Source organism: Anabas testudineus, chromosome 17 (genome assembly GCF_900324465.2).
Source record: "Anabas testudineus chromosome 17, fAnaTes1.2, whole genome shotgun sequence".
In the NCBI taxonomy this organism is placed as follows: Eukaryota; Metazoa; Chordata; class Actinopteri; order Anabantiformes; family Anabantidae; genus Anabas; species Anabas testudineus.
Window position 1 is genome coordinate 1,614,903 of NC_046626.1, and position 23,996 is coordinate 1,638,898.

The window sequence follows — 23,996 nt, forward strand, 5'->3', positions numbered from 1 at the left end:
CCTGTCACTTTACCACACTCATTCTGCTGTCGTTCATTCATTTGTACATCATGATTGGTCCTTTTATCTCACCCTACACTATGCTACACTCTGATAATTTCATCCTAACTGATCATTCTGTGTGTTTGCATGGCAGTGTTTTCTAAATGATGTTTATTTACTGCTGTATCCTATTAGTTTTTTGGCAGTGACTCAAATCGCTCTGTGCGATCACAAAAGTTTCAACTTATCTTAACATTCTTGCTACTCCTGTAACACCCACTGCAACAAAGCGAATTACTGAGGGCTTTAGGCGTTTTATTTTGTAAGCATCAGAAAATTCCCAGGATGTACTGACGCCATTTGAGTAATGGACAATTACTAACAGGAGAGCAACAGCTCAACCTATCCTAATGCCAAGCATCAATAATGAACGGTACTGCAGCGAGGCAGCGGGGATTAAATATAGCCTGTAAGTGAAGTTTGGTGTTTTGTATGTGCTCAGCAGTTTTTACACACAGCTGTATAGTCCACAGACAGCTTGGTTTATAATCACTCTAGCACCTACAGTATCTTTTAACTCACTTCATATTTCTCCTCTTTCCCCCTTTTTTCACAATCCCTCACAAGCCTTTAGAGAATTGAGGTCCATTTGAAGTCAAACTTCCTGCTCTGCTATTTCAGGATTGTAAAACAGCAGAGCAGGAAGTACAGATATGCCAACTTTCATATATAACAGTCCTGGCCTACTCAAACAGGCTCCTGTTTTCAGTCTCATATATAAAATCATTGCTTTTAAAAAAAATCCCTTCACTCTTACCCTTTTAAACAGGTGTGTCAAAGTCAGTGTTTGACTGACAGCGTACCCAGCAACCTTTTTCCATTTGTCCTTCAACTGGACAATTGGCGTACTAGTGAAAACATTCACCAAGATGGATTGACATTAGCTGTGCAACTTTACCAAATGGATGTTTGGTAGATCTTTCAACAAGGCGACAGAAGCATTCTTCAAAAACTAATGGAGGCTGTCATTCAAATCTGTGCCTCTTGTGTTTGAATTCAGGTTGATATAAGTAATTGTGACCATCTTCCTATGATAGAACAAATTCAACAGTAAATATACTGAGACAATGTGCACGACTCATTAGGATCACAGCAGCTGAAAACACTGTCCCATTCTTTTTAGCTGCTGTTACAAGGTGGAGATTTCAGGGTTGAGATAGACTGAGGTTTGGCCTTACTTGACCATGTTGCGAACTCCATCAGGGTCTATAGCGTTGACCGACCCCACGGCCACGCCCGGTGCTGCATCCTCCTTCACCTGCATCTCGTATTTGGCTTTGTCGAACACTGGTGGCTCATCAACGTCATCCACGCTGATCCGCACCGTGGCCATGTCCTTGGATCCTGTGGACATGAAGCGAGTATCCACCTGGGTGTTCTGGACCTGGATTTCTACAGTGTATGATGACTTCTTCTCATAGTCCAAAGGCTGCAGAAAAAACAAAAACAAAAACAAAACAAAACTAGAGATCTACTGTATGTCTGATTATAAAGATTAACAGTGTTTGACAAAAAAAATCAATGTACTGATTTTCATGCAGAATTGAAGTTCCAGTGACCACAGTGGCCTCCATTATCCGTAAGTAGAAAATGTTTGCACATTATATTTGTTAATACTCTTCACATTTTATGTGAAAAAACCATGAAATTCCAAAAGCTTCACATATCTACCACTCTACGTACATGTGATGTTTTAATTTGTTTTTTATTTAATACATTTGCAAAGATTTCAAACAAACTTCTTTCATATTGTCATTATGGGGTATTGTTTGTAGATCGTCACATTTATTGACTTTATTATTATTATTTTTGCTATTTTGGGGCAGACACACTTACACTATATTCAACAGCAATCCAGCAACAGAATCATTTGACTCAATGTATTATTTAATGGGAAAGCTGAGAAGTTAAGCAACAAAGGCAGAATTTATTGTGTCAGGTTTGCTGAGTGTCTGAATGATACAAAAATGAAAAGCACACCACATGCTGTGGCAGAGGAAAGTCTAACATTAATAAAAAAAAGGGATATAAAGCAGCTGACAGATTCAATCTGATGACAAATGATAATAGTTTTTCAAAAGTGCAAATAATGTTGATGAAATCTTGACATCAGATGTGACAATGCTGCCTGGTTGTTTTTTTCAAACAAGAACAAAGAGTCAGATTTATGGATATTGTCCTCAGCTCGTACCCCGCTGACAGAATATCATTACTTCTTTGTTGAAGATTGCAGACTTTTTTCTAGGCTGTGTCAGCAAGACGAACAAAAGAGCTTCTAAATATCAGTTGTGATTGTACATCACTAAACACACACACTCTGTGTGAGGACACTGTGAATCGCTTCTAAAATCCACGAGCATAAAAAGCTCCACTCTTGTGTATTAGTGCTTGCTGCAAAGGCTAGGACTGGGGGGTTGTGAAGGTAAAGATGAATAAGTTTAATTTGGTTTCTTTCATCTGTCAAGCATGCCCAGGCTTTGCATATTTAACAGTACGTGTAAAACAGACTACGTGGGCAGGATCCTTATGAGTGGAAAAGTGTGGGATCTGCTGAATCACTGCTTTAGAATTAATTTGACTCTTAACCAATGCAGTGAGAAAAATATCAAGATAATTAAAAGCCAACCTTATTTGAACATGGGCATCAAGAAAGCACCAGATTCCTTGTTTATTACAATATGAAGTAGTTTGACTTTTGCAATTGCTGCTGCTTTTTATTTTAATTGCTTTTATAGCAATATTCTCAGAATACCTTTTTAATGTAAATCCTTCTAATCGCTATTGTTTTCTGCCTTACACTAATAAAAAAATCTAAAAATGTGATCAGTACTCACTGATACACCAAGCAACATCAAGAAAAGAGGTGACTTACAGAAACTGTTGTGTCGCCTCATGTTGCCTTTGTCTGGGTTAAAAGTGGGACTGAGAAACAACTTTCTATGGCAGCAGGTGGCCGCGTAATCTGAATGAACTATTCAAAGAGGGAAGGCAGAAGAACGCCTAGGACTGCAAATACACAAGGTAATCAAAGCAGCACTTGGCAGTGTTTGCTTACAATTTTCACACCACTCTCAAAAAATATGCCTGATAAGAAGTTTGCTAAGCTGAACAGCCAATCAGGGTGATCTCTGACACCGACAGGCTGCTGATTCAACACGCTGAATTAGCTAAATGGGGTCGCGCTCCCTCTCACCTTGCTAATGGTGATGACCCCCTCCTGGGTGTCTCTGTCAGTGGAGATCTCGAACATGTCCATGCCATCTCCACTGACGATGGTGAAATACATCTCAGCGTTCCTCCCGATGTCTCTGTCAGTGGCTTGAATTCTTCCAACTTTAGCCCCAGACGTGGATGACTCTGGAACTCTGAACTGGTAAATACCTGGAAACACACAGGAAACCAATGAGCTTAAACTGAAAAGACATCAGTAAACACTTACCTGGATTCATCTTTTACATGAACATGACAGTAGCATTATGGCTGCAGAAGAACTAGACCACTGTTCCAGACCTTTGTTCTCTACGCGCAACTACATTCAGAAAAACTGGCTACAATCAAAACAGATGATGCAAACCCACTCTTCTGAATTTGTATCAGTTAGAGAGAGTCAAATGAATCTTAAACATGTCAGTCACTTTAGGATGGTGGCTGTGGCTCAATAGGTAGAGCAGTTATCATTGGATTGGTGGTTCGATTCCCAGCTGCCATGTCCCATGCCAAAGTGTCCTAGCCCTACCGAACCCCTAGTTGCCCCCGGTGAGTCAGGTCAGCTGCATAGCAGCTCTGCCATCGGTGTGTGAGTGTGTGTGTGCTTGTGTGTGTGAATGAGTGAATGAGACGCAGTGTAAAGCGCTTTGAGTACCAACTAGGTAGAAAGGAGCTACAGTATATAAGTGCAGACCATTTACCATTTACATTGTTTCAAGACTGTAGTCTTGTTGGGAATCCAGCGTGGCCAGGACCTCCCAACTTACAAAACACTTCAGTTCAATATAATACAAATAAAACTGAATAAAGTTTGGATTTAACTGTTGATCAATTAGTGGATCATGTGTTAGAATGTGGGTACAGTAATTAGTAGTAATTATTGGACCTGTTATACACTGTGTCATGTCACACTTTATTTTTTTAATATTTGTTTTTTGTGAAGCAAGTTCTCAGTGTCATTTAGGAAACTAAACTCCAATAGTAAAATGACACCCCCTTTCAAAAGTATAGGTAAAGTGAGGCCTTTATTTTTACATTTGGTTTTGACAACCAAAAATGTGCTTCTAGTTCCAGGTGTTTACATCTGGATCTGATATAGAACTTAGCACCTTTTGCTTGAACCCCCTCCCCACTTGGTTCTATGTGAAATAATCATGGACTGGGAGTAGCAGCACACACATGCATGCACGCACGCACACACACACACACGCACCTGCACACAGCAGACAGCAGGAATCTTTTCTGCAGGGTTGAGCTGTCGAAGCTTCAGAACGAAGCTGCTGCTATGAAACAACCACAAAACCTTTTTTTTTTTGTGATTTATTCCTTATTCGCTCCCTCTCTTGATTCACTCTTAAGCATGCTTGACCACCTCAGGAGAGGAGGGTCTAATTCTCAGCACAGCACAGCATTAAAAGGAACGACTCTTGACTAAGACTTGGTTTATTTGTTTCTATCAAGGAGCTGTTTAAACAAACCAGATTGTTCGTAAACGGAACATCACTATTTTGTGTGTAGGATTGGAGAAAGCAACACTATTTACACTGTCTGAATGGAAAAATCCATCCGGCTAGATCTGCTGCATCAACATATAGACTTTCCAACATGGGGAAACAACATACTGGAGCGTTTTTTACACCAACCAGAGAGAAGCTTACAAAGCTCTTCCCCTAACCCACCTCGGAATCTAACGCCACACCACTATCATGCTGTTACCAGCATATAGGACACTGGTTAAAGTTGCAAAACCAGTTTGGAAGCAGGCATGAGTGTGGCCAGAAGGGTCTTCAGAGGCACTCAACAGAGTGGAACCTACACAGTACATGGGGGAGGTCCACAGACTCCCGAAGGGAGAAATGCTGCCTTTACATCTAGAGATGAGGACAGCTCGGGCCTATCTGTCCTGAGGCACCAAAGATGCTAAGAGACAGTACTCCAGGAGGGTAGCCCACTGCCTGTGGCGAGGAATACGGACCATTACGGCCTGCATGCCCGCACAACAAACCTGCAGCAGCACTCCCACCTGTATATAGTATTTTTGTATCTTTTTTTTGTTCATAGCTCTTAGCTCTAACAAATATTTGTTACTAACCTTAAATATATATTTTTTGTAGAAATAGGCCCCAAACTTAGCTCAATATGGAGAGGTGCTGTCAAACTATCTGGCGACAGTGCAGAGATATTCCATAGAGAAGGTGGTTGTGTGAGGCTCAACATTTTAACCAGCTGGATCAATTGTTTTTTGTTCATTATTTAATGTCATTTCATAAGACAGCTAATAATTTCATAATGATTGAAGGGCTGTGAAGAGCAGTCAGAGAAGATTATATTTTCTTTTTTTCAGACTGATATTTGAATCATTAAAATCTTTACCACAAATCCTGTTAAGGGTCGTAGGGGTGCTGGAGCCTGTCCAAGCTGTCATTGGCAGAAACGGCCCAGCCAGCTGTCAGGTTTGAACCCAGGAGATTCTTGCTGTGAGGCAAGTACAAACCTCTCCAACCATGCCACCCCACCATCACCACCACATGCCAAGTGCAGAAAAATGACTCTGCTTGGCAATCCTATCATTAGATTATTATTAGATAATTATTTTCAGATCCTACAAACGGTGGCTTTAATTCTGAAGTCATATTTGAATTGAAGGAAGAGTTGTTTTATTTTTATTTTGACATAATCTTATTCAAGTGTGTATGGTGCTTCCAGTTGTTTGGATTTTTAAACTGAAATGCACAAAACTGAAAACCAAATCACAATAAACATGTTCCACATTCAGAGAAAGATTTCATTAAAAGGTATAAACTATAGTCTCTAGACATGCTGCAACTGTTAGTCTGGGAGGAAATCACACCTTTTCCTATCCAAACCTCATCATGAGAATGCTCCAAATTTGCAAATGGAATGTTCTGATAAAAGTTTAATATGCAATTTTTATTTGACAATTATTTTATGGTTAAATATGCTTAAAATGCTGTTTTGTGATCGATTTACAACCATTTGAACAAGTAAAAAACCAACAAACTAAAATATGAATGCATGTATGTAGGTGTTCTTTTCTTGGCAGTGTGTTCATTCAGTCATGCATGTCATATCATAAAAAATCATTTTAAATATCAGTCTGAAAAGCTAAAATAGTGTCAAAAGCTCCCTGATTAAACATTTTAAGTCACTTAACTCCCTCCACCTCTAACTTTTCCCATCTCTTAGCCTTAATTCAGCATATTAGAATGGTTGGCCATGCTACCACATTCACTAAATGTAATGTGTCTTTATAGTAAGATTCATTATAAATATCCCTGTTGGGTCACCTAAATCCAACAAAGCACACAATATAACAAAAGTAAAAGTATGCTGAGTCTTAAACAACAACAACAGACTGGAGGTACAGTAGATAATACTGGTGACTGAAAACAGATGCACCACATAAACACAAACAAAGACATTGAGAAAGTTTTTCTGCCATTGAAAAAACAAAAAAGCAATAAATCACAAACAAGAAACAGATGACAGCATAAATGCTAAACAAAGAAACAACATCTTTCTCTCGTCTCAGAACCTCATAAAGAAGGTTAGACAGGTAGACAGCAGGAACAAAAGAAGCATTCTCAGTCCAACACAGAAAAAAAAAGCTGCGTAAATGCTGATGGAAGCCAGGCGCTGGAACAACATCACGCTGCCAGACTGCTGACGATCATTAAAAAAAGCATTTCTATGTATTTTTTAGTGAGCATGATATATCCTTTTGTTCTCTGGAATAAGTGCTAACACTGTGTTTTGCCATCAGTTAGTTGCTGAGGATAGCTGCCCGCTGCTAAGACTTTTCCTCCTCATTGTTGAACCAACACAGGCTCTGCCTGCATGAGAAAAAACACTGAGGCTCCACTAACTCACTGAATGGGTCCAAGCACACAAACACACCTAGATGAATGCAAATGAGATGTCACTATGCGATATGAACCTGAGGCAGTTTCATATCAGGATACCGCCATTACTTAGGATGTGTGTGTGTGTGGTTACACTCAATCTCTAAGATCTGGTGGTGTGTGTAAAGCATCTGAGTGAGTAATTATAAGCTGCTGAGACACAGAAGGCATAATACACCCTGGCAGCTAGACAGTACTCAATCTACCACTATTTTGGTTATATTTGTGTGTGTGTGTGTGTGTGAGAGAGAGAGAGTACTGTTTGCACTTACATGTAAACAGTACACTTCAGACCCATTTAGTTTGTGTATGCTTCTGACGGAAGCAGTAGCATCTCATTTCTTTAACAACCATGTCTGAAGACACATGCTGGAAAAGATGATAATCTGTTTCAGAAGGGTCAAATTGTTGGCATCAAACAAAGAAAACATCTAGAAAACACATGTGGGGTTGCTGTAGTTGCTCAGGTCTAGGTTCAGCAATGTTTTGAGGTCAGCTGACTACCTGAATATACTGAATGACCAGGTTATTCCACCAATGGAGTTTTTTTTCTCCCCGATGTCACGGGCATATTCCAAGATGATAATGCCAGGATTCATCGCTTCATCAATACAAGATCTTGGTGAAACATTAATGCAACTGGACGGGAATAAATGTTGTGACATTGCAGAAGCTTATTGAAACAATGCCACAGTGACTGCGTGTCTTAACCAAAGCTAATGGAGGTCCAACAAAACATGGGACTTTTTTGGATGGGAGTGTAGTTTCTCCTTTACACACTTAAAGCTACAGTACATAACTTGTTTTCTATTCTCTTTTTTTTTTTTTTTTTTACTAGAAATATGCTCCAAAATATATCCTTAATGTGGAAAAATACTGTGTGATCCAGACTTGCAGGACAGTTTGAGTGTAAAGATATTTACTATCACAGATGAGTGTGAAATGGGGGAAATACAAGTCAATACGCATCGTCCAGCTTCTGACTGACTGCAGCCATCGTGTCAGCTCTTAAAAAACTAGTACACTACACAAACATTTTTTGGACTTCTAAAAGTATCATGTGCTTTCAATGAGATTCTTACATTGAGATTGACAAAGTTGACTTATTTAAAGCATAAAAGGCGTTTTATGTATGTATTATGTAGGCTTAATGTTTATTTCTATATTGACAGCAAACAACATTAAAATGTATTACAGAGTTCTATCAGAATAAAAACATTTTATTTCAGACTTGAGGCAAAAGTCAAACTAAAGATCCTCACACGGTACTGACAGCTGCTGGTGAACTTAACAGATCAATGTTTTAAAGTAATAGAGACCTTCATTAAACTATTACATGATGTCAACAGGTCACTTGATATTTCAATGTCTGCCACGGTCCAGCAGATGTAAATCCAATTCAGGAACCTACAGACATCTGTAGATCAGGTGGTAGAGCAGTTGTCTACAAGCCCCAGGGTCAGTGGTTCCTGGTTCCTTCTGGCTACATGTCCTTGGACAAGACAGCACAGCCCTGTAGTAGTGCTAATGTGTACTGTCTGGTAGCTGTCCAACAACAACTTCCCCATGGGGATCAATAAAGTATGTCATTATTATTAACTGAATTCAATGGCCTGCAGTCACAGTGTAAAATGGCCAGAAGATACACACAAGAGATGAGGAGACCTAAGAAACAGCTGTAGAACAGCTGCTTTCACTCACCACGTCTACATGCGCTCAAATAGAAAGGTTACAGTTGATTTTCTTGAGTAAGCTTATTCTTAACTGTCATGTAGATGGGAAACCTGATTATTGTAATCAGGGCAGGGGATTAGAGAAACCTGATTTCCCCATATGGATGTCTCCCAGAGAACCAAGCGCTTGCAGGACAAAGGCTGCAGACACTCACCACACTACTACTATTAGGTGATAGGTTCATTACACAAACACAAGATCTATCTTAAACTCAAACCAGCACAAAGTTTGCTGTAGATGTATAAATAAATTACTTTTCACTGTGTATTTTTTTACTTTTGCATATATTAAAATATATATAAATAAATAATCTGTGTCTGTACAGTTAAAATATGTGAACCATGCTTCTAAAATCAGGTAGAGGAGAGGTCAGATTACTTTGTTCATCATTTACCTGGCTTCTCTAAGTAACCTGGTTACTTAAGTACATGTAAATGACTGTTCCTTTTGGATGTGTTGGTCAAAGAAAATTGCTGACTGGTGTTTCGTGGGAGACACAGTTAGACCCTACAAATATCTTTGCCCATACTGAAACAATATTCTGTAACTATAAAAAACTACTCTACTTTACTATTCCAAATATTTTATTCTTCATTTACGTACATACATGTTTGACAATCAACTGAGAGCCTGCCGAGACGCTGAAGAGCCCAGAGGCAGAAACAGATTTAATCTCAACTCAGATTTTTTTCGGGCTGGTTGACAGCACCGAGTGGAGTTGTGGTGTGAATTGAAATAAACTGATGTGAATGGTCCAAGGTGTGTGTATAACTGTGTGTTCTATCTTTGTTCTGACCTTCAGACTGAGGACAGGAAACATACTTCATGTAATCAACAGATGGTATTCACATTGATAAGAAACAGTACAAGCGTGTGTGCGTGTGTGTGTGTGTGTGTGTGTGTGTGTGTGTGTGTGCGGGTGCGTGTGTGTGTGTGTGTGTGTGTGTGTGTGTGTGTGTGTGTTTGTGTGCGTGTGTGCGTGTGTGTGGTAACTTCAACCAAATGATGATGCCACATGCAATCAGCAGATTTTAGGGTGATCCCATTTTACACACTTCACCACCGACGGGAACAGTGGATGAATGGGTGCTAATGGTGGGCGAATAGAATGAGGGAGATACTGACACTCTGATATAAGTGAATGTGATTGAATGAGGCAAAAATGAAGAGGGAGAGGGAAAAACTATTAGAAAATGAAGAGTTGGACACAGAAAACCACAGAGCCAGAGAACGAAGGGGAGGAGGTTCTGCCTCTATGTCAATACGTGATGATTAGACAAATGAATGACTGATGTGATCAAGAGCAACAGAGCAGAAAAGAACTCACTTCTTTTACACTACTGCAGTCACTGATGACTGCTGATGGACACCACACACACACACACACACACACACACACACACACACACACACACACACACACACACACACACACACACACACACACTGATATGCAGTAGTCATTTGCACTAGATGTTCTTATGCTTAAACTCCAACAGTTACTCATCATCTACTAACTTGATTAGCAAACAAACTGGCCCTGACAGTTGTAACTGTGGAATAATGTTAACGGGAAACAGAACGTTTCTAAGTAATGACAATGCAACAAATACTGTATATCATTTCATTTTTTTCCCAAGACATCTCATCTATGTTGAACTAAAAAGTCAAGGTCCAACCAGGTTGTAGCACTTTAAAAATCGTATGATGTTCATCAGTGCATTGATGGCAAAAGCCTTAGCTTAGCAACACAGTTGTGTTTAGGCACCTAGGGACACACGACATGTTCTGTTGAATTTAGAAAAAGAAGCAAATGCAACCAATGCAGTGAACAGTTATAACTTTCTTAAATAGGAGTATCCAGAAAATCTGAAATCTGCAATTCCCGAACAACTGGACAAATTGCATGTGTGAAGGAAGGTCATGTGATGTAATTGACAACTCCAGAACAGCTACTAAGTGGACTTTTGTGGAGTCGTTTTGTCATTCAACTCTGTTTTCAACAAATAGACCTTTACTTTGAACACAAATACAACATTTCTCACCTTACTTTACTGATATTGAACTACAGAACTAGTTTCCATATTATTTCTCCATCTCAATGCACTCACAGCAGGGCCAAATAACCTTGCTGAGGGGCCTGAGGGCAAAACTAAAATGTTTTTCTCATTCTATCATTGTTCACATATTCTATTGCCCTTATGTATTCACCTGCTATTCAGTGAAAAGCAAATTATACATTTAGAAACCAACCAGTACTCCTGTCCTACTACAAATTGTTACATCGTCATTTTCTAACTATGTAAGAACTTAAATTCTTAATTAATTAATGTATCTAAGACTAAAGAGACCCTCAAAGTTAGTTAGGTATAGTTAGTTAGAAATTCAGGACCAACCTTATGGCCCTTGTCACATCAGGTTACATAGTAGAGAACAGTCCCAAGCACATTTACAATTCAACTAATTACCACAAAGTCATTTCCACACAGCAAGGCTTTGGACCCCTTGAGGGTCATTTCTCCAGGTCTGACAGCACTGAACAGTGACAATTGAAAAAATCTGCAGCAACACATTTTCAGACAGAGTTCCCTTGTTACTCTGGATACTCCACTTTGTAAGTTTACATAGAGACTTTTTACTAAGCTAAAACTAGCTCCATCAAACTGCAAGGTTACGACTGTACCCAACCAAAACCAACACGATCTACTCTCTGCATACAGTTGGTTTGTAATGTTGGTGTAATTGTCCTTTAACAACAATTTAAGACGGTATTAAATATCAGGCTTCTTGATATCTCTGATTCAGTTAACACTACTCACCACTGACGGTCCTACCTTCCTACCTTATATCTAGTCTCTATTTTTGCATTAGACCTATAGATCAAGTTCCACTCATGAACATTAGATGGCAAAATTGGACAGGCCAATCATTTTAACATTTCACATTTAGATATAATTAATGAACTCTTTGGGATCCATGAAAGTATTTATTTGTTTATTTGTTAGTGCTGACCAATAGGGATCTGTTGCCATGGGAAACAGTGCCAGAATAACTTATCAAAGGATTTTTTGTTTGCAGCCACAGCCGAGGTGGTGTCAGGTAAAGGGAAGGCAGCCTAGTTGTCTTCTTTAGTTGGACTAAGAAGTAATCAGAAGAAAATGGACTATTTCCTGACACATGGATGATTAGATAATTATTTTGAATCCTAAACTACAATCATTTAAACCATAATAGAAATGCTTGTGAGTGGCAGTCCCAACTATAATCTGAAGCCAGACTGGGGAAGTGTTTCATTATTAGACAGTGCTGTTGTTAAATCCACAGCCTGTCTCCTCCTAACTGACACCCTACAACAGGGGTTTGGAGAGATTGTGTTTCTTGGTACATGGCCCACATGTTTACAGCGAGACTGTTCCTGTGATTTAGGATTAATTAAGTTTCATTAATAAGGAGGAAAGCTTTTGGGAAGAATTAGTGTTACTTGGACAGATTCTCCTGAAAGGACGCACACAGCCGGTGAAATCATTTCCCAGAGAATAAGTGCTTCGTTCCTTTAGCAGTAAGTGCTGGGCTTTGAATAGATAAACACGCTGGGAGTGAATTGTGCTCCTGCTGTGATGGACGGGATGAGTTATAGAGATAGTTAGAAACTTCATTAATTCTACTGCTACCGTACGTCTGTAGTGCAGCAATTTCTGGCCCCTGACATGTGAGTTGAGCACAATGATTCACTGCTGTGAACAGTAACTGTGAGCAGGAAAAAAAAGTCAGCAGTGAGCAGAAACTTTTGAGTTCATGCTGAACGTTGCATTTATGGGCTTATTTAGGGAGCAACATATTGTCATCCATCATTTAAATCTGCTTAACAATAAACAGGAAAACAGTCTGCCAGTTAATAAGCCTTCTGGTACTGACTAGTCCTAATCTTTGGACCCCATTCCATTCCCCAACAGGTTATCCCAACCTCAATGATTACTCTTGAAAGCCAAACTCAAACTATCTTCATCTCAACAGCTGGTTCCACAGGATACCTATTTTCACCTTTAGATCCTGGAATGGCCTTGGTTTTGAATGTCTTGACTAATTCTCTATCCTCCTAATCACAAGTGTCTTGGCTTGGATGAAGAACCACAACTGGGTCATTTCCTGTTTGAAATTTGATTTCCGGAATCAATGACCAAAGACAAATTCCCTTATGTACCAGTATCCTAACACTGTTTGTTCCACTTACATAGCCAGGGAGTAACAGTAAGAAATTAAAACCAGTGACTGCTCCTTGCACATGAGCCAAGATTTCCATTAGTGTCCACACACTGAGCTGCATTATAAAATCCATAAAATCTCACTTTTCTCATTAATGGTAAGATATTAAAGCTTTCAGAGGTTGCTTGTTGTGTGTTAAAGGTGTTTTTTGTGACTTTGCCTCCAGTGCTCATTTTTTAATATAATGTAGCCTGAGCTGTCATTTGAATGCAAGACCTTATTGATTCCTGAGGGGAAATTTGATTTGTGGATATAAACTCTGTGACATTTCAGTCGTTCTGCAGTTGTGTTTCCACATTCTCTCTGTTCTGTCTGCAGCCAACTAAGTGTTTTTCAATTTAAAGTTGACAGAAGATGTTAAAGGTTAACTGAAACAATCTCACAGAGAAACTTTACCACACGCAGTTACCTGCATTTGATTCCTGTGGGGAAATTGTTCATATTTAACAAGGTATGGAAAAACAGAACTGTTATCCTGCCCTTTAATTCTTCTAAACCCCATAATTAATGCATGCGTGTGACTCAGTGTTTCATCATCTGTTTTCCTTCAGTGTCTTACTCTGAGTGAAGCGGGGAGGGTTATCATTGACATCAGTCAGAGTGATGTTAACCACCGTGGTCCCTGTAAGCCCTCCTCTCTGTCCGGCCATGTCTTTGGCTTCGATCACCACCTGGTAGTGCTCCCTCTGCTCGCGGTCCATGTCCTCAGGACCCAAGGCTGTCCGGATCACACCTGAACAGACATTAACACCTTTTTACATACTGTTTTTCTCTTTTCTCTTACATCATGCATCACCTACACATCGCCTACATGAAAAATCACAGATCTTGCTGTTTCTAATTAGAATGTATTTCTTAAGGTGAGCTTCGGCTGACCTTCTCTACTAAAATAGGTGTATTTTGCTCTTGTTTCATTTGTGGGTGGTTGAGAGAAGAGCCTGCCATCTGTTATACTAATATTTAGTTGTTGTTTTGTTTCAATCAATACACAGCGTGTTACAGATGTCCTTCAGATAAAATCAGGCACATCTACAATAGCATCTGATAAGAAGGCCAAAAACATTTTCCTTTTTTTAAAATGTCTGGATCATTTGGTGTAAATGCTAGTCAATAGTGTTGGACAGAGCTGCACTGAATTTGGTCTGAAAGAGTTTAATCTTGATATGTGTAGTGCTGAAATCTTGTGTTCTCATGTTACACATAATGTCACAAGAAGTCAGTGGAGAAAACAGAACAAAATCGTTCTGGCCCTTAAAAAAAAAAAAAATCACCACTACCACATTTTACGTGGGATCAGTCAGTCCACTTGTGCGTTCACTGATTTTAACACTTTTCAGATAACAATAGAAGTCTGTGACAGACGAATAAACCAACTCAGAACCAACAGCAAGTAGAGGCAACTCATGGTTGGTTTCAGTCTCTATATGGGAACTGAGTATGAATAAATGTGAACATAGTATAAATGTGAAAACTGACCAGCCTTCGCCTTTAAGTAAACAGAAATTTTGAAAATGAATAACAATCCAGGCGCTGTAGAAGTATGAAGCTGGAATTTTAAGATGGAAAACGATTTTCCTGACTTTGTAACACATGGTTAACCTGTACATAAACTGAAATGTTATTGAAAAAACTATTATATATACTATATTAACAGGAGGCGTTGCCAGGCTCGGTTCCTTTCAACTGTGGGGATAAAAATAGTTTTAACTTCAGTGTTGGGGAGTAGCAAAAAAAAAAAAGACATCATCAGATCATTATTCAGCTGATGACATCATCAGATCATTATTCAGCTGATGACATCATCAGATCATTATTCAGCTGATGACAGAAACTAACCATCAGACATATATTACAATACTAACAATGTTATGAAAGAAAATCCTACATTCCTGCACTTTCCCAATCACTTTTTCTCTTCAGTAACTGAACTAGGTGTTTCCCTATCATACCTTTGCTATAGTTCAACTGTACGGTTGTACTTGATCCTATACAGTATTATACTGTTGTACATACTGTAATTGTTTTTGTAGTAGTGTCATTGAACTGATAAGGGAGACAGTGTTTCAGTGAAGTTTGCCATTCCCACATATTTAGACCCAGGAGTTTAAGGGGAAATGATACGTCATATCAAAGCCATCCCGAAGTATGTTACTGCTCATACTGGTTTTACTGCTAACAATAGAAATATTTAATTCTCTTCCTGATAAAACACATGATTGGTGGAGAGGACACAGCTTTTATTGTGAAGAGGCAATACATTTGTCACTGCAGCAAGTGCTAACGGTAATCGTTCATCCAAAATGAGCTTTCACAACAAAGCAACAACATCATTTCCCCCAAATTCTTTTAAATGTGTCAGGAAAACATTGAAAGAGTTGAGAACAGGAAGTATGAGCTGCTGGATGAAGAACTGCGGGCCAGTGCTCTACATTTTCTTTAAGTGCCTTTAATTCACAGCCAGCAGTAGTCTGACCATAGCCCTGACTTCTCTATCTGTTTGAAACCAACAGATGAGGAGAGCGACAGAGATTACCATGCTGATTATCTAAATGTATGGCTGAGTTTTTATTTACAGAAAAAGTACTTGAGCTCAGGAGAAGGCTGAGCTGAGCAGAGCTATTTATCGCAGCAGACATTACAACAAACCCATTTTCTTATTTTCTTCTTTCAGTGTAGCAGGAGCATAAAATGTGCAGAGTGAAGGTACACTGAGCGTGTCTTTACTTTTCATTACTAGTTCTTTCCAGCTTTTTATGCAGAAGAAAACAGATGTATTGGCTTGAAATGAAATATGACGGTGCAACAAAGAAGAGCAGCCTCTTTCCGCTACCTGAGAAGCACACTGTTTACTCAAATTAAATTCTGGCGTTGGTACAGGCGCTGGTGGAAAATACCAGCCAACCCAAATCAGATAAATTGAAGCAGATAAAATAAATATGAAGGAGTGAGATGCAAAAGTGGCACTGTTAAGAGAAAAGGGGAGTTAAAAGTCAGAAACTGGAAATGATTTGCTCCCAGTATTTTAGTTTAGAGGTAAAAAAAAACTATTTCAGGCCACCACTTTCAGTTTCATTCTGTGAATCACTGTGTTGCGTACACCTACATTGAGACACTTCTGTGCTTTTTTTGTAGTTGATTAAATCATGTTTCAGGGAGGGAATGTGAAATAAAAGAGCCATGTTAATTTATGGGACAAAGAGTTGCAGTGTAGACCTGAACCTGTAGTGCTGAGCATTTTTAAAAGCTGTCTGGGTATCACACAGAATTCATACATGTGCAAGACTAAGTTGGATTCAGATTTAAAACATGACTCTCCGCCATCATACCTGTGTTTGGGTCCACAGAGAAGTACGGGTGTCCTTGGCTGATGCTGTAGACAAGTTTGGCACTGTTCCCATACATGCTGTCATCAGCATCTGTAGCTGTCACCTGGATGACTGACGTACCTGAGAGATTCAAATTTGCAAGGCTGCTAGTAACAAACATCCCAATGTGATCATTACATTACATTCCACATTAGTCTACAGGTACAAGAATACAAGGAAAACTGTTGCTGCAGTGAAAAAGTCCGGTTAGAGTCCTTACCGATATCAGACATCTCAGGTACACTGCCAGTGTAAACCTCTTGGCTGAACTGAGGCTCATTATCATTGATGTCGTGCAGTTTGACGATGAACTCGGTCTCTGGCTCCAGCTTTTGACCTGTCCGTTTGTTGACCACTGTGGCTCTGAGGATATAAAAAGCCTTTTCCTCACGGTCCAGACGACGGGTGGCGTGCAGGTCGCCGTTGTTCTCGTCGATGACAAAGATTGTGCCGGCCCCCTCGCCAGAGAGGACGTACTTGACTAAGCCATTGCCATGGTCCTGGTCTGACTGGAGCTGTAGATGGACACATGCATATGTAAGTGCTTAATTATCATCCACTTTGTGGCTGTAACAGATCTTAATCAGGTGACCTTACAAAATACAAGTTTGTCCTGCAATCTGACCACCTCTAAATCTGTTTTCAGGCACTTTTGGTTCTTTTATTTTCAACTTGATTTTAATATAATTATAAAGTTTCTCAGAAAGTGGCATTTATCACTATAGACTCTTTTAGGTGTAGGGTTAATTTAATAGTACAAATGTAGTACTTTACTTTATTTTTGTTAAAGAAAGGTTCTTATACTTTTTGGTGCTTTATTGCTGGAGGACAAAATAGAAATTTGCAGTGGAAGTGATGTACAGTAGTTGGATAAACATATGGTTGATACAAACATATGTACAGCCCTGCATTATTTCATGGTTCTTCAGCCATTGTTTTTGATGAATTATCAAGATTTTGGTGACAGTGATCAAAGAATTAGCTTCCTTTGTATTGTGTTAGTCTATTTCTTCAGAAAATGGCAGATACACATGGTCTGACCTGTTTGACTTAGCTGAGAAAGCTACAAATATGAAAACATGGGACATATTTGACATGTTCAGGGAAATGTTGAAACGTATCAGCTATTTAGATACCAACAGATTTGAGGGATCGGTAAGGACACAGTGGCCAAGATGAATAATAAATATTGAGGAGATACTGTGAAAAAGGCATGCACTTGAGCCTTCAGAGCACACCCCCACCCCTCTGCAAATGCCGGCTCTCAAGCTTTAAAGAAATACCAGTGACTTTTATTGTGATATAAAGACAGTTTTGTCTGTATTTGTAACAGAGGTAAGTGCATTCATTGACAGCTAAAAGAAAAGATTTTGCTGTCCCTCTCATTTATTGTGCACGTTTGATTACTTTTCTTCCACGTGCTGCAGCTAAGTAGTTTGACCACTTTGGGAAAGAATAAAGTCACAATTTATGACTTTATTATAAAGTCACAATTTATGACTTCAGTCTTGAAAACTTTAGCCCCACAGTATTTATGGGCCTCCGACATGCAGGGAGACTCTCTGGAATAAAAAGAAACAGCATTTGTCAATTTACCAAATACTGTAAACAACCTACAGCATCTTATCCTGACAAGGAACATCTTGTGGCCATGTGGATCATAACTATTGTCTGTCACAAGCTAAAGAAAAAGTTGTGTGACATTGTTATAGTCAAAAAAGGGGAATTACGTCACTCATTTTCTACTGCCAGTTCATGTTAAGCACTTAACCAAGATCTTAATGATCAAAACTGGTGATATTGTACATACTTGGTCTGGCTGGAAAGAGGGGTGGTTCAGTTTAAATGGTAATGACTTATTTAATTAGGACAGGTGAGAATGAGAATGTCATTAACACTGCCTTGTGTTACATGTTACATCTCAATTTATTTATTTATTTGCTTCACACAGCTAATGCTACCCTGAGCCATTTGATAGTACTCTGCTTCTTCAGTTGATTGAAATGAAATGAAATGAAATGAAAGGCAAGAAGCCGGTGCTCATTAATTAGCATTACTGTGCCAGTGAAGAATGTCTCTTTTACTCTAAATGGACCTCAGAGACATGGTGTCCTTTAGCCTGATGGGACAGACCGCTGGATCATACCGATGTTGGTGGTGACAGGTTTACACAAGATGAAGCACAGACAAGCAAAGACAGAAACACAAAAGAAAGTCCAAGAGTCAGCTCCAGATTGAGAAACAAAACAAGAATCTTCTAAGGCAAAAGCTGTGGTAGAAAATGAAGAGACAGAAAGCAGAAAGCCGGAGTTTGTGTTGTGCCTGAAGGAGCAAACATCTATCAGATCTGCTGTGAGATCTGCTGCTTGTGCACTGATACCTGCAGCAACAACCTGGCTCGCTCTCTCTCTCGCGCCTCGAATCTCTCGACCTCAAGTGGCTCGCTGTTCACCTTTCGTCCCTTCATCCCTGTTTATTCCTTCAGGCCAGGTGTTAGGGTGAAGCCTTTGATTATACGTGTGTGTGTGTGTGTGTGTGTGTGTGTGTGTGTGTGAGAGATAGAGAGCCATTATAGCTTCTACTTTTCCCACTACCTGTGGAATGTGTGAACTACATACAAACCTTGGTTCTAGATAGATTTATGTCTAATATTTTCATCTTCCCAAACATCTGATCCAAACAGATTTAGACAGTGTTTTCTACTCCGTCTGAATCGGATTAGAAATCATTATTACTATATATAATAGCCCATTCTGCAGGTTTCCCTTCACCAGAGCTATAGGTTCTATTTTCAGGCTTGTGTTGTTGAATGTATTTTCTTTGCGTCCCACAGATGTTATTTTCATGTCTGTGCCGGTTGGTATCTTGATGATTTACCGTTACCCTGGAAGCTTGGGGGGTGCGGCGATGCCAATCTGAAGTGTTTTTGTGCAAACAAATTACTGTGCTACCATGACCAACAAATAACTCCTTTCCTTCCTCATCCCATGGGGTCTCAGTCTAAAACACTGAGTAACTGGAGACACAGTTGCATGCTCCATCTTGTCTTAAATGAGTCTAGCCAAAGACTCCAAGAGACACCATCTGTTGGGTTTGAGGATGTCTTGGAATAGTCCTTTAACACCATCAGAACAGGGCTGACTATGACAATTAGAGCTTTTCACTTCTGCAGGAGGGAGCAGAAGACTTGTCTTTTCCACCAAACCTCATTTACAGTATAGATATATTTATAGGGACTTGGCAAATGCTGAAGCTCTCCATCATAGGTGTGGCATCGCTTCAGTCATTCACCTAACGTCTCACAGATCTGTCAGCCATCATCCACGAGTGCAGTGAAAACGCCAGGCTCATGTTTTATTCATTGAACCGCTTTTCATGTTATGGAATCTGCAGCTCATTATTTGGGGTTTTGCTTAAAAGAGAAATAAAAAAGCAACACAAGCTGTTCATCATAACCTCTGTGACTGCGGGTCAGCTTCGGAGCATTCCAGTAAAAACTCGCTTTCCTGCCCATACCAATGAACCTAGATGGAAAACAGGAACGCTGACTCACAGCCTCTTGGTCTTCCTCTTCAAAAAAAAAAAAAGAAATCTGATTCTGCAGACTTGGCTGGTTAGAGTTTTGCTGGGTTGACAATGAGAGGATTCTCCTTTCAACTTATTATCTTTGTCCCCACAGACGTCCCATTCCTCTGAATTCAATAAAAAAAGAAGCTATGTGCAAGGTCTGCTTAAGCTATGGGTTGATTTCAATGCAGAAACCTCAACACTTTGCTAAATTCTTCTCTTCACAGGAGGACTTCATGCTCCACATACTTAACTTGATCTGCCCAAACATTCTCAAGGTTTTGTCCTTCTTCACCTTTCTGGGCATTGATTTTGACGAGTTTGCGCCTCTGTGCCCTGTTTCACTGTTCTTCCTCTTAGGCTGACATTGATTTCAACTTGTTTATGCCCAACAAATAAAAGGATCCTTTTAGGCTTAGATATTGGGGCACTACACACTTCAACGAACCTTGGCATACTATTGATCTCGAACTTACTGGCGCTTTCATTTTTTTTCCTACTGTGGAACAGCTGGCAGTGTAGTGTAAGACAATGTCATCAGCAGGTGTCAGAGTGAGAATAACAACAGAAAAATTATCATGAAATAGAGACAAGCTCAAGGATGAGATATATAGGTGAGTGAGCGAGCTGACATACAGAAATAGTTCTTCAGTCGCTGTACAATATATCTTCGACTGACTGGACATGATGTCAAAATTGCTATTTTATTTCATTATCCAAAGGAATATGAGCTGTTCTATTGCTTGCTTAAGGGGGATTGTTGGTTCTCTCTAAAAGCTCTAAAGCTCATTTCTTATTTTGTGAAGTGCATTGAGATAATTCTGTTATTGTATATATATATATATATATATATATATATATATATATATATATATATATATATATATATATATATATATATATATATATATATATATATATATACTGTATACACACACACATATATAAACTTAAACAATATTCAGAAAGATACGATATTTAATGTTTTAAATACAGTCATAAAAAGTCTTAGACAGCTCCTGCCCTACATTGATTGTAAGTGTAAGACGGCAATTATATATATATATATATATATATATATATATATATATATATATATATATATATATATATATATATACACACACATATATATAAACTTAAACAATATTCAGAAAGATACAATATTTAATGTTTTAAATACAGTCATAAAAAGTCTTAGACAGCTCCTGCCCTACATTGATTGTAAGTGTAAGGTGGCAATTAAGTGGCATAATTCTATACACTGACAATAAAGAAGATAAAGTTAACTCAAATGACCTGTCAATCAACAATCAGTGTTCACAGGAATGTGTGTGATTGGTGTGTGACAGTTAATTGCCCACCTTAATGGATATGTCCTTTCATCTTGTCATAAATGGAACTACTGTACTTTTTACCTTCATGTCTTGAAAATGCCAAGACTGTATTTGCCTTGTGTGTGAGGCATGTAGGAACAGTACAGAGTGTAGGTCTGCCACATCACCCTACCAGACAGATAGTGCCTACGCCACCTGAGAGCGTAAAGGATACCCTGACTGTGGTGTGGGTCATTGACGAATATGTCTTTAGAAGATCTCCTGCTCAGTGCATCATTTTGAGAACACTGATTAATATGAACAAACCTAAGGTATTTCTGAGCTTTAGTTCACACAATTAATTCCCCTGTAAAAGCACAGCAGAAGCTACTGTTTAGCTAAAATGACACTATTAGTCATTGTTGTAAAGCCTGTTTTTACTGCAGCATTCTACAGTGATTTACTGTAGCACTGGACTCATACATAGTTGATGGTCTTGCCAAAAACAGATTAAAAAAAGATCTGGGTTTCCTCCTACAGCAATCAATTGATAACTCTGGATTACCTATAGGTGTGGACTTGGCTTAGGTCTACCTCCATTTTGTCAACCCAGTATTAGACTGGCACGTCCAGGATCTACCCACCTTTCATCCAATGACAGCTGGGCTCAAACATCATAATTTGTTGTCTCCAAGTTTTGGCTCAGATATGTGACTGGTGGTGACTGTGGTGTGATGTGTAGATCCCATTCAAATGAAGATGTTTGGCAAATAAATTACAGAGATTTTTTCTTCCTCTTAAGCATTAAAATCTTATACAAAAGGCAACAAATAGCGGAATGCTTCAGTGATGTGAATTTAAATAATTCCTCTAGTGGAGAATAATGATTTTAATAAAACTTCAGAGTCTGGTTAGGCTGGACATGCTGTTGGTGGATGATGGATTATTCTGGGAACAACCAAACAACTTTAAACAGAATTTTTGCACAACTATGATGAGACTGAGGGGATAATTAGACTCATCTCTTTTTCTCTTGCACTACTTTTCAAAGACAGCAAAAAGCCATTTTTTCCCTTTAGGGTCTTCCTGGCACACTGCTGATAACCCCCCACTACATGACACACATGCACACACACAGACTCATACACACAAAAGACAGCACTGCAAATAAGCAGTGTGAAGGGTTGGGTCACACTTCATCTGCCTGGTTCTGGTGTATGAACTGCAAGAACTGTGTCACCAAGGCTACACAGCAACAAAACCACATGCTGAAGCTGTGTGGTCTCACCCTGTGTCACTGAATCCAATACATATAGTAGATAGTCTTCTGTGCCATGAAAACATTTTACAGCATCATAAATATATATATTTTTTGTTCCTCTGCTGTCCAGCGTTTATTTTGCCTCTGCAAGAAATTATCATGAAAAATTCAGGTGGCATTTTTTCCCCCAGCCCACAAGCTAAAGGAATTGTCCAACAGATTGTTGAGCAGATGCAGTGATAATTGCAACACAAATGCAGGGTGAACGTTCAATGCAAAGTGTATCACAAGTCAACATTAGCTCAGAGAGATGTACAGACAAAGGTGATAATGTCACTGATGTCACTCAATGTTAATTTAGATTCACCACTGACCTTTTTGGGTCTTTCCTTGTTGCTCCAGCTCCCAGTGAAATGATGTTAGAATCCTAATTATTCAGACAAAGACATAATTCTAGTATTTTCTGATCGTCTGCAGTAGTGCAGGTGTGTCTTTGTCTCCTCCAAATTCACCAAATCTTTTGTTAGTTCAAATTGACGTGATTCATATGCTAAGTGAATCTTTGGAAACAAGTGATCTGTAGATATTAGTCTGTTGTAAAACATCATATTGTGTTATCCAGAAGAACAGGGACATAGCTTTTCAAAGGAAATGTTTAAATCTTCTTCTTTTCTAGTTCTAGCTGTGAGCATATCATTTTACTGGGTCCCACCAAAAACCAAAACTGTCTGCATGGCAAGATGAAGCACCAATAAAGTTATGTAGGAAGGACAAGCTTTTGTTACTGTGTTGTTCTACTGTCTGCTACGCTCCACCATGCTCGGCACAGCCCTTTAAATACTGGAAATAGTAGTGAAAATCTCAACTCAACGTTTACCTAATAGCAAATCTCAAGCCCGCCAAGTCTGTTCATTTGCTTCATGTTTACTATTTTCAATCATTTCCATTCCCAGACTAAAACCAACAGTGAATTGCCTCTACCAATAGTAAAACTATAAAACTTCTTTAAAATAACCCCCCATTTCAAAAACCAACACTGAGCTTTAATGCTTGGTGTTTAAGCTGACAAAATCCTAACAGCTACTAAACTTTCATGCCAACAGATCTCCATGACATCTCAATGACAAATGATTGATATATTACAGACACCAGTTTCAATAACTGCTATGTCCAAGTTTACTTCATTTGTTGAATAAATAACTATTTACTGGATCATTATTGTATCAAGTATTGTGCCCAGCTGTTTCTGTGAGTAGACGTAGAAAGAAAATCGAGTTGTTGAATGGAAATCAGCAGTTTACGTCTTCACTTTCCTTCC

The 23,996-nt window shown here is 39.1% G+C and overlaps 1 protein-coding gene across 1 annotated transcript in view; it reads right to left on the reverse strand.

Annotated features, from left to right (window-relative positions):
• Positions 1-23,996, reverse strand: part of cdh6 (cadherin 6) — a 68,159-nt gene that overhangs the window by 17,739 nt on the left and 26,424 nt on the right. The window contains 5 exon segments of the mRNA XM_026375226.1: positions 1,221-1,471; positions 3,236-3,423; positions 13,729-13,902; positions 16,496-16,615; positions 16,755-17,049. Of these exon segments, the coding sequence (XP_026231011.1) occupies positions 1,221-1,471; positions 3,236-3,423; positions 13,729-13,902; positions 16,496-16,615; positions 16,755-17,049 (1,028 nt within the window).